Source organism: Microsporum canis, genomic scaffold (assembly GCF_000151145.1).
Source record: "Microsporum canis CBS 113480 supercont1.9 genomic scaffold, whole genome shotgun sequence".
Lineage (NCBI taxonomy): Eukaryota > Fungi > Ascomycota > Eurotiomycetes > Onygenales > Arthrodermataceae > Microsporum > Microsporum canis.
Genome location: NW_003299161.1, coordinates 352,114 through 367,661, shown reverse-complemented (window position 1 = coordinate 367,661; position 15,548 = coordinate 352,114). Strand labels below are relative to the sequence as shown.

The window sequence follows — 15,548 nt, the reverse complement described above, 5'->3', positions numbered from 1 at the left end:
GTTATTTTTCTTCCTACCAACTTATCTAAATTATCCAGCTTCGCTTTCAGCCTTACCAACCCGAAGATCCAACGCAGTACCTCTATATCCTCACAACAGTTTATACATTTGATCCTCCAAATCTCCGGCATGGAATGGCATAATGACTCAACGGCCAGCGCGGCCCGTTCCCCGTCCGCCGTGCCATTGTTGGCTAAGCCATCTGCGCATCTCCCCATGCAGTACTGTGTTCATGCTGCATTTGAGACTGGCCGATCCTGAGATTTGGAGCTCAGCGTCCATCTAGAGGATCCAGTTATAACACCTGCGCTCTACCCGTGAAGTAATACTTCATCAGAACCCTCCTTCTCTCCAGATTTTGGACCAGGCCCTTGTCCTAGGTTTTCTATTTCCCATCTTCTTACAAATATCTTTACCCACTGTTATTTGAACTTGAACTCTTCAGCCAAATGCGTCTTCAAGTGACTACTGTGATGGCCGTGTGGGCTGCTGTCTCGGCTTACCAGGGCCTGACTGCCGCCCAAAGCCTTTCCTGGCCTCGCGATATGGATTTCAAGGTGTTCAGTAGGAGACTTTCTAGCTCCGCAAAGATCTACTACCCAGGCTCAGATAAGTTCGACGAGGCTACTTCTCGTTGGTCGAATCTGGAGATACCTACCGTGGACATTGTTGTTGTTCCCGGCACTGAGAATGATGTTGTCGAGACTGTAAGCTTTGTTTTATATGCCTCTATGATATATCTTTCTTTTCTCTTACCACGGCCACGCTAATACCACTGCAAAGGTGAAATTCGCTGGCATGAAGAACATGCCTTTCCTGGCTTACAATGCTGCTCACGGAGCAATCACCACGCTAGGGAAGATGACTAGCGGTGTTGAGATCTACTTGGATCAACTCAGTAGTGTAGATGTGGCCAACGATGGCAAGACTGTTACAATTGCTGCAGGAACTAAGTCTAAACTGGTGACCGACACGCTCTGGGATGCTGGAAAACAGACGGGTAAGTTTAATCCTTGGAAGTATAGAGAACAATAGAGCCTGTACTAATTGGATGTAATTAGTTACTGGTGCTTGTGAATGTGTTAGTTACTTAGGCCCTGCTTTGGGTGGCGGCCACGGTTGGCTTCAGGGCCACCACGGGCTTATCGCTGACCAGTTTGAGTCAATTAACATGGTGCTTGCGAACGGCACTTTAGTCACATTGAACTCTGACTCTGAGCTCTGGTGGGCTATAAAAGGTGCTGGCCATAATTTCGGCATCGTTACCTCCGTCACCTCTAAGGTTTTCGATATTGAGCATAGGAATTGGGCTATTGAGATTATCACCTTTAGTGGTGACAAGGTTGAGAGAGTCTACGAGGCCGTCAATAAATATCTGCTCAAGAATGGTACCCAGCCTACTGATGTTATTAGCTGGTCGTACTGGTTCAACAAACCCGATGCAGACGCCAACAACGTGAGTCTATCCATATCCTTTTAACATTGCTTTCCGTGACGATTGGTAACGGCTACCTCTAGCCCATTATCCAAGTTTTGATCATCCAAGAAGGTGTTAAGGCCGTGGACTCTGCCTATACTGCTCCCTTCCACTCAATGGGACCTATAGCTATAGAACCCCATAGCGGCAGCTATACTGACCTGGCCAAATGGGCTGGCATCACTACGACTTCCGAGCCTTGCAAGAAAAACGGAGCTATGAACCCCCGGTTTCCCATCTATCTCGAGACATATGACGTGGCCGCGCAGAAGAGAGCGTATGAGGCTTTTGCCGAGGGTGTCCGGGGCTCTTCCATCTTCAATAACTCCCTGGTTACATTTGACGGATACTCGACCGAAGGGGTAAAGTCCATCGATTCTAGCAGCACTGCGTTTGCCTTCCGTGATCAAAATATCCTCGCTGCACCCTTAATCAGTTACATGCCTGACGGTCCTGAGCTGGACAAGAAGGCTGCTACGCTTGGTAAAAATATCCGAGAGATTTTGCATAGAGGGTCTGGACGTGAGCATATGCGGGCGTATGTCAACTATGCGTATGGTGATGAGGGGCCCACGGAGTGGTATGGTAGTGAGAGCTGGAGACAAAACCGGTTGCAGAGCCTGAAGAAGAAATATGACCCTAATGGGATGTTCAGCTTCTATGCGCCAATTGCTTAGATACAATAACTCGTTATCAATGGACTATTAATAATATCAAGACAAAGAATGGTACACACATTAAGCCGTGGCCAACTATTATATTTCCATTCCCTCTAAATTTAGTTTTCTAATTAACAAGAACACCCATATGATAATAACAGTACTAAATCTAGATACGTGCCAGCTTAAGGCCTGTCACATCCTCGCAGGCCTTGACGACGATCTCTTGTAAGTTTTCGTCCTCCGTCACTTCTAGCGGTTTAGCCATCTGCCTCTTGGGTTCGAAATAGACACCAGTGAGATTCTGGTCGTAGTCACCTTCAGCCAGCATGACATATGTCTCGACGCCATCCTCTAGTTTATTGAAACCACCTGGACCTGCAAGCTTGGTCGAAACATATCCAGGATGCACAGCTGTGACTGAAGTGCCCTTGAGCCGCCTTGCCACAGCCTTAGATAGAAGCAGGACATGAAACTTCGAATCGCAATATGCTGAGAAATCCTTGAATTCCTTCTCCCCACGCTCAAACCAGAAGATATCCGCCACATCCGTATTGGCTTCTTTGTGTAGGATGGAGGAGATGAAGATAAGACGCTTGGGTTGCCTGATAAGAGAGGCGAGAATATACGGCGCGAGAAGGTTGATGAAGACCATGGCTGGCACTCCTGTGTCTGGTGTCTTGCGAAAGGGGCCGTAGAGCAGTCCAGCATTGAGGATGACGGCGTCAAAGAGACCAATCTTGTTTGTTTCTTCTGCTAGTCTGCGGGTCTCTGCCATGCTGGTAAGGTCTGCAATCAGCACACCGGCGGCTCCAGGGCATTTTTTCCTGGCATCCTCTGCACGCTGTTGGTTGCGGGCATGGAGATAGACGGTGTGGTTACGCTGGACGAGCTGGCGAGCAGTTTCAAGGCCAAAACCATCCGTCGAGCCTGTTATCAGGATACGGGCCATTTAGTTAGGCAGAGTTGAAATGATAATGGTGGGATGGTCGTATATGGTGTACTCTGAAAATGTCTAGCATGACACAATTGATTCGAGGGCTTCAACAGGGGAGTCTCGGGGGTTGGGATTCAATATTACTGCAATTTATATATCTCTACATTGCATGCTTTGACTCGATATTAGTGACGTTATGCAAAGGGATCAAAGAAAATTCTCTTGTCCACACGCGGGCCGAACTAGAATAATCCTAGCAGCCTCGTATTGATAGAGTGTATGCTATCTGCATATGTATAGACTGTCCGGATAACGCGGGTAGAGCAGCTGTATGACACTCTGCGGTATCTGGATATAACACCGTCCCTTTGGGGCAGACCGCTACTGTATGGCTCCAACATAAAATGCCCGGCAGCCCCATGGAGACAGGGCTCGTGAGACCATCATCGCTACCGCAATGGATACTGTTGCGCCGGCTGCTCACAGGGGGAAATTCCGGTACTTGACCAGGGGGACCAAACCAACTCCGAGGAAAGGAGCGTATCTGCTACCACCTCTCTCCGAGTTTGGTGATGTACTAACATTGCCTTTGACGGACTTGAGGCCCTCTCTAGACCTCGGAGATGAGTCGCCATACAAGCTGTCAGTCCACGGATTCACCGCTCGCCGACACCTCTCGGCTCTACATGTAGCTCCCTATGGCCGAGCAAGTTGGAATGATGAGCAACTGCTTCGTGAGATTTACTTCCCGGAGGTACAGGCGCTTGTTCAACGGGTGACGGGATGTAAGAAGGTCGTGATATCAGCAGCTGTGATTCGGAGCGGAGTATACAAAGAAAGCGACCCAGCTTCTGCTCCGCAAACAGCAGAAAACGGCGGAAGCTCGGACAAAGCCATACCTGCGTTATTTCCGCCTATTTTTGGAAATTCGACGACAGACGGTATATGTCCTGCTCCCAAAGTGCATCTGGATCTGTCTCCGAGGGGTGCAAGGTACCATATTCGAAAGTATCATCTCGAAGTTGCTTGCGCGGCCGAGCAACTGATCGATGCGGAGAACCGACGGCTCGAATCCGGTGTGCAATGGGATGACCTCAAGGACTATTATGGCGAGATACCTCGATTCGCGCTCTTCTCCATATGGCGGCCCCTAAAAACCGTCCGCCGTGATCCTCTTGCTCTATCGTCCTGCGCTTCCTTTCCTGAATCAGACTACGCGCCTGCTAGTCAGCTTGAACCCATGGACCATCGTATCCCTGCTCATCTGTCGCGCATAGTTGATTCCGTATTCTATGAGGATAAAGGAATGTACCAGTCGCAGAGCTACCTAGCTTACGGGCCTCGGGACAAGGAGCAAAAGGCGCATGACTGGCACTTTATCTCAGAGCAACAACCCTCTGAGGTCCTGATGATTCAACTGTTTGACAACAAGATGGAGGCACATGCAAGAGCGCCTCAGGAAGGAGTTGACAAGATGTCTGACCTGGGCGTTGGGGGAGCTATCCATAGTGCAGTCGAGCTGGACGACCAGGATGTGGAAGCTGAGCCTCGAGAGAGTATCGAGGTAAGGTGTGCTGCATTCTGGTGAGAACCCCAAAGATCAACATATACATTTTGTATATCTTAGTGCTAGATAGATGGAAATATTTGGGCGACGAAGTTTTTGAACTAATAAAAGGCTAGACTATCATTTTGACATGGACTTTTGTCTGTTTGAAGCATCTCGTAACGGTTTTATATCGAGGTATTGAATATTATATAAGCAGAATAATAGAGAGCAGATGATTTATCATGGTCATGTTGTATAAAGCCAAGATGGACCAATCAGAGTATGATAAATCATGACATATAAGTTATACTCCACATCGTTCTGCTTAGTCAGATATCAGACACGGCGACGACGAACGAGTTTATCAACATCAAACGTCAACGTTTGATATCAACAATACTTTAATGCTGCGTTCGAATGCTCGTACTTAGCTTGTATTACCTTCATCTGTTGTTAACTATCGTTATCTAAATATGACACAAAATCTTCTAACAAGGAGACGATTTAGTTGGGCAAGACACCTGCTGGCTTGACTCCGAATCGCTGCCCGAGAACAACAAATTGAGCAACGGTGATCGCACGGCGGAGTGCTAAGGGTTCCTGCTGGCTAAAAGCTCTCTCCACAGCCTCTTCTGTATCATTCCAGTCGAGAAAGCCCAGGTTTCTTACATTTTCCTTGGTGACTAGATGGCTGATCTTTCGGTGCAGCGGTCCGCCCAGCTTGAATCTCCTTGGACCCATGTAAGCCTTTTTGCTGATATTGTAGACCTCATCGGTGACGTATGGTCTCACTGCTTCTCGGAGGATGTACTTTTCACGGAAGGATTTCTGTCTCGCGTTGTATTTCATCTTGAGGCTTGGTGGCACATTGTTAACATATTCCGTCAGATGATGGTCAAGGAACGGGCAACGACTTTCGACTTGATGGACCATATCGATATTGTCTCCATTATACCGCAAGATAAAATGTGGTAAAAAGGACTTCATGAATAGGTACTGAGCGGTATGGAGTGGGTGCCACCGGTTTGTTATATTATCCCGGACACGCCCGTTGAAACCCTCTATGAGACTGGTCTCTGGTATATCATCACCGTAGGACTTTATGCCATCTGAGAATGGCAGACTGCCGACTCTTGCGATGGAGCTGGTGACGTGACTATGGCTCAGCATACGCATCGTCGCACTCGGGACGGCTGGGCTATAGTCTCCGAAGATACCATATGTGATTTGTTCAACCGCCGTACGCAATGCTTCCTCACGGTCTGCATCGGCTATTTGTAATGCCGGCCATGAATAATCGGGCTCACTGAGAGAGTCGGCCCGGAAGGCAAGGTAGCCCCCGAAATGCTCATCAGAACCCTCGCCTGGAAGAAAGGGTATCAGAGATGCCACTATGTTATCCGTTAAGAGGGATTACGCACCAGTGACCACGACCTTGATACCCTGGGAGTGGACCGCCTCTGCCAATGCCAGCCTGCCCATTCCGTTCAGATCAGGGAGAGGAATTTCACTGTTCCAAACAGCGTCCTCAAAGCGAGATACGAGGGCCTCTTCATCCATCCTAACAAAATGGATGTCAACACCGAGCCATTTTGCCGTGCGCTGGGCAATTTCTGTAAAATTGTTAGCGATGGTGGTCGGTATTTGCCAGGCGGCGGGGGACTGAATGTACCCGACTCATCTGCACCACTATCTTCGTCGAACTGGACGGTGAAACATTTCATTTTTGATGGGACGGAGCAAGACTCGCTGCCTAGCTTTGTGCCCTGTTTCATGAGTTCGGCCACCATGCCGGCAACTGATGATGAATCTATCCCGCCACTGAGGTAGACAGCTACAGGAACATCCGCCTTCAGTCGGATTCTGACAGCCTCTAGAAGACGCTCCCTCACCCCTTCCACCATTTCGTCTTCCGATCGCGTCTCGTGGGAAAACTAAGGAGCATTGATCATTAGTGGGGTTGAAAATGCCTAGGGAAAGCATTGTGGCTCTTAACTTTATCGGGATACTCAATATCCCAATATGGTTTCTGTTCTTCTCTCTCATTACGCCGACATATGAGATAATGCCCAGGGAGAACCTATTACCTTTTAACCAGTGGAATGGGCATATTTGTCATTGATAAACTCACTCTGTACACGCCTTTAAAGAAAGTGCGTGATTCCACTCTCCAGCTCTGGTCTCGCAATGTTCTAACACACCACTCCGGTTGTAATCCGAATGCTAGGAAAGACTTCATCTCTGTTGCAACCAACAACTTGCCTTGAAACACCGTATAATAGAGTGATTTTATTCCATATCGATCTCTGGCTGCTATGAGACGCTGGCGGCTTGCATCCCATATCACAAAGGCAAACTCTCCCCTCAAATGAGACATGAAAGAGAGGCCATAATGTTTATATAATGCAATGACAATTTCGCAGTCACTGTTTCCCACAAACTCGAATTCGCTGGCTAATTGGGCTCGATAATGTTCATGGTCATAGAGTTCACCATTCACAACGGCATGAATGCCACCCTTTTCATCATGAAACGGCTGGTTACCACTGGGGCTGAGATCGATTATTGATAACCGAACATGACCAAGGCCTGTTGCAAAAAGACTAAACATCTATTCATAGTGGATGGGCTGAGGAGACCTACCAACTTGGTAATCATCACTAAACCAACGCCCGCGAGCATCCGGTCCTCGATGGCTGACGAGATCCAAGCTATTCTCCAGCTCGATTTTTAAATTTTTGTCTTGCCCTTTGCTCCGCTCCTCTGAGTACAGCTCTCCGTGGCTTAGAAATGCGCTTATCCCACACATGATTGTCAAAGTGAAGAAGATGAGTGAACGCAACATCAAACATTGAAGGCATATTGATCTTTTATTATCAGCTACATCTGAAGGTGCGTTGAATCCATCTTGTATTCAGTAGTAACGTGGAAGGTCCCATGTATCATTTACTGAATAGTCACATTGGCAATATAGCATTATCTAGTTACCGGCGACTCCCCGTCCGCCCTACCGCCGGTCCGGCCCGGGAGCCGCCCCCGAGAGTAAAAACTCACCGCAATATTGGGCTCCCTGGAGCCATAGTATACAACACGGGGAACTTATATGTATCTTAGATGGATTGATTGCCAAGGGGGTTTCATTGCACTCGTGGCAGGGAGATATCCTGATACCAACGTGTTCAACATGGATTCCTACAACTACCTTGCATGCGGCTCCTGTAGGCTTATGTTGAGCGCCTCAATGAATTTCATCATCACGAAGTACCCATTTTAAAAACAGTTGAGCAGGCTAGCAAACAGTCATGGATATTAAAGGTTGATGTCGACTATTTACTACTTGTGGATATCACTCACTCTCTTCGGCTGTAGTGATCAATCGAGTGGAGTTCATCTTCAGAATTTCTCTCGATGGCCACCCCCTCCGTATTACCGTTGTTTACCCCTCAGATTGCAATTCGACGGGATTCTCAATGCAGTGAAACGCGAATAGCCACAGTCACTGTTCCGTGTACAGGCCTAAGTACCAAGTGTCTTGCCCGGTGGCTAGAGCAGGAACACAAGAATCACTTGCAACTTCTTCAGGCTGCATGGTCAGTTTCGCTTCGGTCTTATACAGGCTCTAACGATGTCTTTTTTAGCTGTCTGGAGTCAAAAAGGTATGTAAATCAGGATAAGCTTCTTGAGTTTTGACTGATAGTCCTAAATCAAAAAGATGCTTCTGCCATGTTTCGCCTTCACAGCCTGTGCAGAGCCTCTTTGATATACGGTTTGAACGGTCCAATGAGGAAAATAGAACCACTTTCCTCGGATGCAACTCTCTTGTCTATGTTAGCGAAGAACAAAAAGGCGAGGATGACCTCGGCGAGGTAATTACTGGCCTAGAAGTAGGCAAACCAAAAGAAACTCCTACACTACTAACAACTTCAATATAGTTTGATGTCGCCGTCTATTACTTGCAGGAGACAACGGCAGATTATCCAATCATTGGGATCCAGCACAAACCTTCAGTTATATCAACTGATTTTGCTACAATGATTGCAGAAACGGTAGCCAAGGCTACTGAGCAAATAGTATTCAATATTGACTCTTTAATTGAAACGCTCGATATATGTAGCAATGCGGACATACACCGTCTATTGCAATGGAACAGCGCATCAAATGACAAAACACTTCCCGCACAATGCGTACACCACATAATCTCCCAAGTATGTGCTACACAGCCAGAATCGGTTGCTGTGTCGGCTTGGGATGGTGAGCTTACCTATGCAGACCTTAATAGCTTATCGTCCGCCCTGGGAGTCCGGCTTCAACGCCTTGGGGTCGGTCCAGAAGTATTTGTTCCCCTTATATTTGAGAAATCAAAATGGGCGGTTGTTTCCCTGCTGGGTGTTCTGAAAGCTGGTGGTGCTTATTTTTTCCTCAATCCTTCCCATCCAATACATTACAGCCGCAACTTATGCTCGACCCTACGCCCCGAAGTTGCGCTATGCTCACCAATACATAAGAACCTCGCCAGGCATTTCGCCGAAAATGTTATTCCTATTGGAGAGAATCTCTGTGAATTTCTGGACTCAATACCTGTTAGTAATGATTCCTCACAGCCAACGGTAGAACCAGGAACGTCAAGCGCCATGTACATAACTTTCACTTCGGGCACCACCGGTACGCCGAAAGGCATAATCACTGAGCATTCTGCCTTTTACTCGATGGCCATGGCTAATGGCAAAGCGCTTAACGTCACCCCAATGACAAGGATGCTACAGTTTGCATCGTACACATTTGACGTGAGCAATCGCGATATGCTTATTACACTTATGTTTGGCGGGTGCATCTGCATACCTTCCGAGTTTGAGCGCGTCAACAACCTGTCTGGGTTCATAAATCGCTATTCTGTCAACTTAGCAAGCCTAACGCCATCAATGGCCAGTACCCTTACTCCAGCATCATGTCCAAGCCTTCAAGCATTAGTTCTTGGAGGGGAGTCCATGGCCGACAGTCACATTTCAAGCTGGGCCAAATACGTGCGCCTTTTCAATGCCTATGGGGTCAGTGAAAGTACTGGAATAGCAGCGTTGGCGTCAGACATCCAAAAGAATTGTTCCCCAGGAAATATTGGCTTTGGCTGCGGCTCAACTTTATGGGTCGCTGCGGTTGACCAGCCTGATAAACTAGCCCCAATTGGCGCATTGGGGGAATTGGTTATCGAGGGTCCATCAGTTGCAAGGGGCTATATGGGCGACAAAAAACGAACTGAGAAGCAGTTCACGTCAAAACCAAAGTTCAAGGAAAGGATTCGTGAACAATATGGCACAAGCCATTCAAGGCTGCAGCGGTCCTTCCACACTGGTGATTTGGTGCGGTACAACCTTGACGGCTCGCTGCAGTTTGTAGGAAGAAAAGATCATCAAGTGAAGATTAACGGACAGCGACTCGAACTGACAGCGATTGAGCATCACATATCAGCATGCGCCGAAGTCACCGATCACGGGTTTCTCCATGTAGCTGTCATTGCTGTAAAAAGTGGACCAAAAGGCAGCAGCAAGCTTCTTGCCTTTTTGGGGCTTGATATGTCCAGAGGGTCAAAGAAGTTGGAAGACACTGAAGACCTGAAAGTAACACTCCAGCGACACCTTTTACATTACTTACCTGCATTTATGCTTCCAGGGGATTTCATCTTTCTGCAAAATATGCCGCTCACAGCATCAGGCAAAATTGACCGACTCCATTTACAAGAAACAGCCGCCCAAGAGCTTTCCGACAAGAAGAGCGAGTTTGATAAATCTGATCCAAATGGCAACCAAGACCTAACCACTCCCAGACAGAAGGTTCTCATCCAATCTTGGGCCAGTATTCTAGGCATCAAAGAAATAAGCATTGCGCTTTACGATTGTTTTTTGCGGCTGGGCGGTGATTCCATTGCAGCAATTAAATTGGCTGCCAGCCTTCGTGAGAAAGGCTTTGCTATACCGGTGTCCGATATTTTCAAGTTTTCGACCTTGTCAGACATGGCATCCGTGCTAGTTGAAGAAGAGAACGAGCCTGTTAATCTACTGGCACCTGCCCCTTTCTCATTGATAGACGACCCCCAGTCAATACTTAGTGCAATTATGGAAGAATACGGGCTGCAAATTGACCAGATTGAGGATGTATACCCATGCACGCACATGCAGAAAGGGTTTATAGCATTGACGGCGCAAAACCCTCGTGCATATATTGGTAGCTACACTTGGCAGTTGGCTGAAATTCTCGACGAAGAGAAATTCAAAGATGCGTGGAAGGCAGCTTGGTTTAACAACCCCATTCTTCGGACTAGAGTCGTACAAATACCATCTGGTGTCTTCCAGGTCGTCATGAAGACAGATATTCCGTGGAAAGTCGTCATTGATATCACTGGCTGTGAAGATAGTAACGAATTGATAAAAATTGATATCAATAGCGGTCCACTTGTCCGGTTCTATTACAGCAAAGAATCCTTCCGGCTAGATATTCATCATTCGATATTTGATGAATGGTCTCTTGACTTGGTCATGGCACAAGTTGAGCGCGCATATACCGGGGAAAAGCTCTATACGCAGCCTTTCAGCCCGTTCATCCAGCACCTTCTTCATGAATGCCGTGATTCTATTGAGGATTTCTGGCGTCGGGAATTTTCTAACCTCCAGGTGGAGCATTTCCCAGCTAGGGCATCTAGCAAAGCCGAAGCTGGAAATGTGTCCGAGACGGTGGTCCTGGAGCATAGCTTACAACTTGATGCCGGAATCTCCACAAAGTATACACTGTCATCCATCTTACGGCTCGCGTGGGCGATTATCCTATGGCACCAAACAGGCAGCAAAGATGTGGTGTTTGGAGCCACTGTCAGTGGCCGTAACGCAAACACTGATAGAATCGATAAACTTAGTGGGCCAACTCTGGCGACACTACCTGTGCGCATCATATTGCCAACAAATCGTCCTATTCGTGAGGGGCTATCGCAGGTTCAAGACCAATTTGTCAACATGATGGTTTATGAACAAACAGGATTGTCATGTATTCGACAACTTGGGAGAGAGGCTGCTGAGGCATGCAATTTCCAAAACTTACTTGTTGTGCAACCGTATGAGCAGCAAACCGCTTCCGCGATATTTGAAAGAGCTAACTCAGCATCCTCTTCTAAAAATGCAAAAGCCTATACCAGCTACCCGATGGTATTAATATGCCGTCCAAGGAAGAATGAAATTACCATGACAGCAGCTTTTGATTCTGCTTTTCTAGCACCAGCTGCCGGACATAGTATTCTTAGGCAGATGTCACATGTTATCCAACAGCTTATGGCATATGACACCATGCGTATCGCAGACGTTAGCCTAGTACCTCCAGAGGATATGGCTATATTGAGGAAATGGAATCGTTTTCTCCCGAAGGCTGTGAACACTTGCATACATGATCGCATTCGGCAATTATGTATTGCCCAACCTGACGCATTAGCTATTCACTCTCATGATTTAGACCTGACATATGCTCAGGTGGAGAATTACTCCAATAGGCTTGCACAGGATTTGATAAACAGAGAGATCAAGCCGGGAGACTTTGTACCTGTCTTATTAGAGAGATCACCCTGGGTTGCAGTCATCATCCTGGCAGTTCTGAAAACTGGAGCTGCTTTTTTGCTACTAGACCTGTCCCATCCTATTCAGAGGATGCGAACGATGTGTTCTATGGCAGATGCGAAAATTATCATTTCCCATGAGGAACATGCCCATATAAGTGACAATCTTCTACTCCCAGTCATCATGTTTGACCTCGAGGCTCATGTAATGAGCTCAGTTAGACAGACGACCGACAAGGAACCTAAGCCGATAACTGCAACTGTCACCCCAGATGCTCCTGCATGCGTCGTCTTCAGCTCAGGATCTACTGGGCAGCCTAAGGGCATTGTACTTCAACACAGTGCACTCAGCACATCTGCAGCTGTCATGCGCGACTATGCAATGCTAAGCCCTAAGAGTCGCGTCTTTCATTTTTCATCCTTTGCATTCGATTTAAGCATTGGTGAGATCCTATTTACTCTTGCTGCGGGAGGATGTATCTGTGTGCCCAATGAAGAAGATCGAAGGGGGAATCCAGCAAAAGCGGCATGCGATCTCCAAGTAACCTGGGCAATTCTCACCCCCACTGTGATTAACCTGTTCGAGCCGTCCGATGTTCCCACATTGGAAGTTCTGGGATCGGCTGGTGAACCTCTAACAGCACACATTGTGGATATATGGGCCCATAAGGTAGAATTAATCGGGATCTATGGCCCAGCTGAATGTACCGTTGTTTCCCATATATCGCGGGGTTTTCCTGACACTCACTACTCCGACCTTGGCCAAAGCCCCGGAGCTGTTTCTTGGGTAGCTGATCCATCAAATCACTATAGGCTGGTCCCTGTTGGTACAGTTGGTGAGTTGGTCATTGAGGGCCCCATAGCTTCGGCTGGATATCTCAACGATCCTGAGAAGACAGACGAAGTCTTCATTACTTGTCCGCCGTGGCTTGCTCAGGTCCGTCCATACTCCGGAAAACTATACAAAACGGGAGACCTTGTGAGACAGACATCGGACGGTTCCCTTCTGTTTGTCGGAAGAAAAGACAATCAGGTAAAATTTCATGGGCAGAGACTTGAAATGGGAGAGGTTGAACATAGCATTATCTCTTCATGCACAGCCATCAGAACCGCCACTGTGGAGTGTATCAAAGTTCCAGAGCAAAACAATCGAGTCTCACTGATTGCGTTTATTTGTCCGGAGACTAATGGAGACTGGGGACAGCCCCTGACCGGTGAATCGTTAGAGACTAGTGGTTTAGAAGTGGTTGGGCTCCCAAACAACCAGTTTTACTCGATTATTGAATCACTGGAAACAGCTCTAAGAGAGCTACTTCCAGCATACATGCTTCCATCATTCTTTATTCCCATTACTGATGTTCCTCTCACATTGTCTGGGAAGGTCAATCGGCGTCTGCTCCGCGATAAATCCACAAGCTGGCCACTGAAGAGGCTGGAGCAATATCAATTGAGAAGCCGGGCTCTCCCAGAAGTAGAAGTTCCCACCACTGTGCATGGCCAGGAAATCCAACAAATAATTAGTCAAGCTCTCAACATGGACGCAAAAACGATACCCATGAATGCAAACTTTTTTGGCCTTGGGGGAGACTCAATCTCAGCTATGCGTGTTTCCATGCTTGCAAGGCGCCGAGGACTACACTTGACCGTCGCCGATATATTCACTCAACAAACCCTCTCAAAAATAGCTTCAAAGTGTGCTAAAGAGGCTGGAGATGATAGCATATCCATTAGAAGTCGGCCTATCAGTGGTGAACTATCTGAATCAACCATGGATTCATCACCCCATTGCGAAATTGCTTATGGAAATATTCCTTGCGATCTGCCGCCGGAGATTGAGGATAATGTTGTAGAGGCTATTGCGGCCACCGAATTCCAAACGATGACACTCCATAGCTTCTACAGCCGGTATCTATGGATCTCATTGCCTGATATGGTCAATCAGGAACGCCTATTAAATGCATGCAATAATCTTGTCCAGAAACACTCTATCTTACGTACCGTCTTTTACACAAGAGGTGACAAGTCGGTCGTACAGCTGATTTTGCGAAATTCCCCAGTCAGCTTTATTCATTATTCGGACATCAAAAACCTAGAGCAACACTGCGCAGACGATTCTCTTGCCATGGAAGTACCTATAAATGGCAAGCCAGGATTCCAGGTACAGTTTGTAACCTTGAGGGACTTGAAGACATTTCTAATCCTACGGTTACCCCATGCGTTATTCGATGGGATTTCGTTGGGTACCATTTGCGGTGATCTCACTTCTGCCTACAACGGGAATCCACTGACACCGTGTGCTCAGTTTTCGGACCACATTCGACATTTCCGGGGTCAGAGGACACCGGAAATCTACGGCATATGGAAGGAGGTACTGGGAAAGACTCCAATGACCAGTTTAAACGAATTTTCGCGCAACCGGGATATACCCGACAGAAGAGACAAGCCAAAAACGGGTATGAGGTCAGAACAACCAAAAGTGGTGACGGCAACAGCAAACACTGTACCAGTCTCTCCTCCGCCTAACGTCACAATGGCAACACTGATCAAACTGGCGTGGGCAATCACACTCTCTCGGTTGTTTACCCCAACCCGGAAACAAAGTGGATGCGGGCAGGGCTTGAACGAGGTAGTCTTTGGCCAGGTCATACATGGTCGAGGGTTTGGCATCCCGCACGAAGACCGCATAGTTGGGCCATGCCTCAATATTATTCCTGTGCGAGTACGCTTTACTCCAGGGTCGAACAAATTTGATCTCCTTGATCAGGTCCAGCAACAACACATTCGAACCATGCCTGTCGGGAATCTTGGATTTGATGACATCACCCGTAATTGCACATCCTGGGAGGCCGGAACAACGTTTGGGAGCTTTGTGAGGTTCCAGAACTTTGCGAGCGGCGGATGGACATGTGGTTTCGATGGCCATTCCTGTGAAACAGGTCTGTATAGCCTTCCAAACCGCCCTTCCACCACGGCCAATGTGCTTGTCGTTCCTTCTGGGGGTACGTTGGCCATCACCATGACGATATCCAGCGAAGTAATGGATCAGACGTCTGGAGATTATGTGGTTGGATACTTCCGAGATGTGATCGGAAGCCTGGCAAGTGAGGAAACAGCCTGCGAATATCTTGTATAGCAAGTTCATAGATCATAGTTATATATTTTCTTTATCTCTGACCACAAAACAAGCATTACAAGTATCGGGAGATCATTTCGTAGTGTCCGGGCCTGTTTTGGATGTCTGAACCTGTTTTGAGACCTATGAAAAATGCTGTCTACGGTGGTTTGAAACAACTGAACCGACACGTACGATTGATCTTGAACGATATCTAACTAGGAAC

At 47.4% G+C, this 15,548-nt stretch overlaps 5 protein-coding genes across 5 annotated transcripts; 3 read left to right on the top strand and 2 right to left on the bottom strand.

The window, feature by feature from the left end:
* Positions 1–449: 449 nt before the first annotated feature.
* On the top strand, positions 450–2,154 carry MCYG_08606 (FAD binding domain-containing protein; the record flags this gene model as incomplete). Its single annotated transcript, XM_002842729.1, has 4 exons — positions 450–707; positions 784–1,000; positions 1,062–1,456; positions 1,519–2,154. The coding sequence occupies 4 exons, from the start codon at positions 450–452 to the stop codon at positions 2,152–2,154; spliced, it is 1,506 nt and encodes a 501-aa protein (XP_002842775.1).
* A 78-nt stretch (positions 2,155–2,232) lies between these two features.
* Positions 2,233–3,088, bottom strand: MCYG_08605 (short-chain dehydrogenase/reductase SDR; the record flags this gene model as incomplete). Its single annotated transcript, XM_002842728.1, has 2 exons — positions 2,233–2,249; positions 2,314–3,088. The coding sequence occupies 2 exons, from the start codon at positions 3,086–3,088 to the stop codon at positions 2,233–2,235; spliced, it is 792 nt and encodes a 263-aa protein (XP_002842774.1).
* Positions 3,089–3,530: 442 nt separating this feature from the next.
* On the top strand, positions 3,531–4,661 carry MCYG_08604 (GA4 desaturase; the record flags this gene model as incomplete). The annotated part of the gene is made up of 1 exon (XM_002842727.1): positions 3,531–4,661. The coding sequence occupies one exon, from the start codon at positions 3,531–3,533 to the stop codon at positions 4,659–4,661; it is 1,131 nt and encodes a 376-aa protein (XP_002842773.1).
* A 465-nt stretch (positions 4,662–5,126) lies between these two features.
* On the bottom strand, positions 5,127–7,431 carry MCYG_08603 (asparagine synthase; the record flags this gene model as incomplete). Its single annotated transcript, XM_002842726.1, has 6 exons — positions 5,127–5,986; positions 6,044–6,235; positions 6,295–6,556; positions 6,619–6,702; positions 6,754–7,211; positions 7,266–7,431. The coding sequence occupies 6 exons, from the start codon at positions 7,429–7,431 to the stop codon at positions 5,127–5,129; spliced, it is 2,022 nt and encodes a 673-aa protein (XP_002842772.1).
* Positions 7,432–8,030: 599 nt separating this feature from the next.
* MCYG_08602 (nonribosomal peptide synthetase) lies at positions 8,031–15,452 on the top strand (the record flags this gene model as incomplete). The annotated part of the gene is made up of 4 exons (XM_002842725.1): positions 8,031–8,278; positions 8,320–8,488; positions 8,555–15,311; positions 15,397–15,452. 4 exons carry the CDS (start codon positions 8,031–8,033, stop codon positions 15,450–15,452), a joined length of 7,230 nt encoding a protein of 2,409 aa, XP_002842771.1.
* Positions 15,453–15,548: the final 96 nt, after the last annotated feature.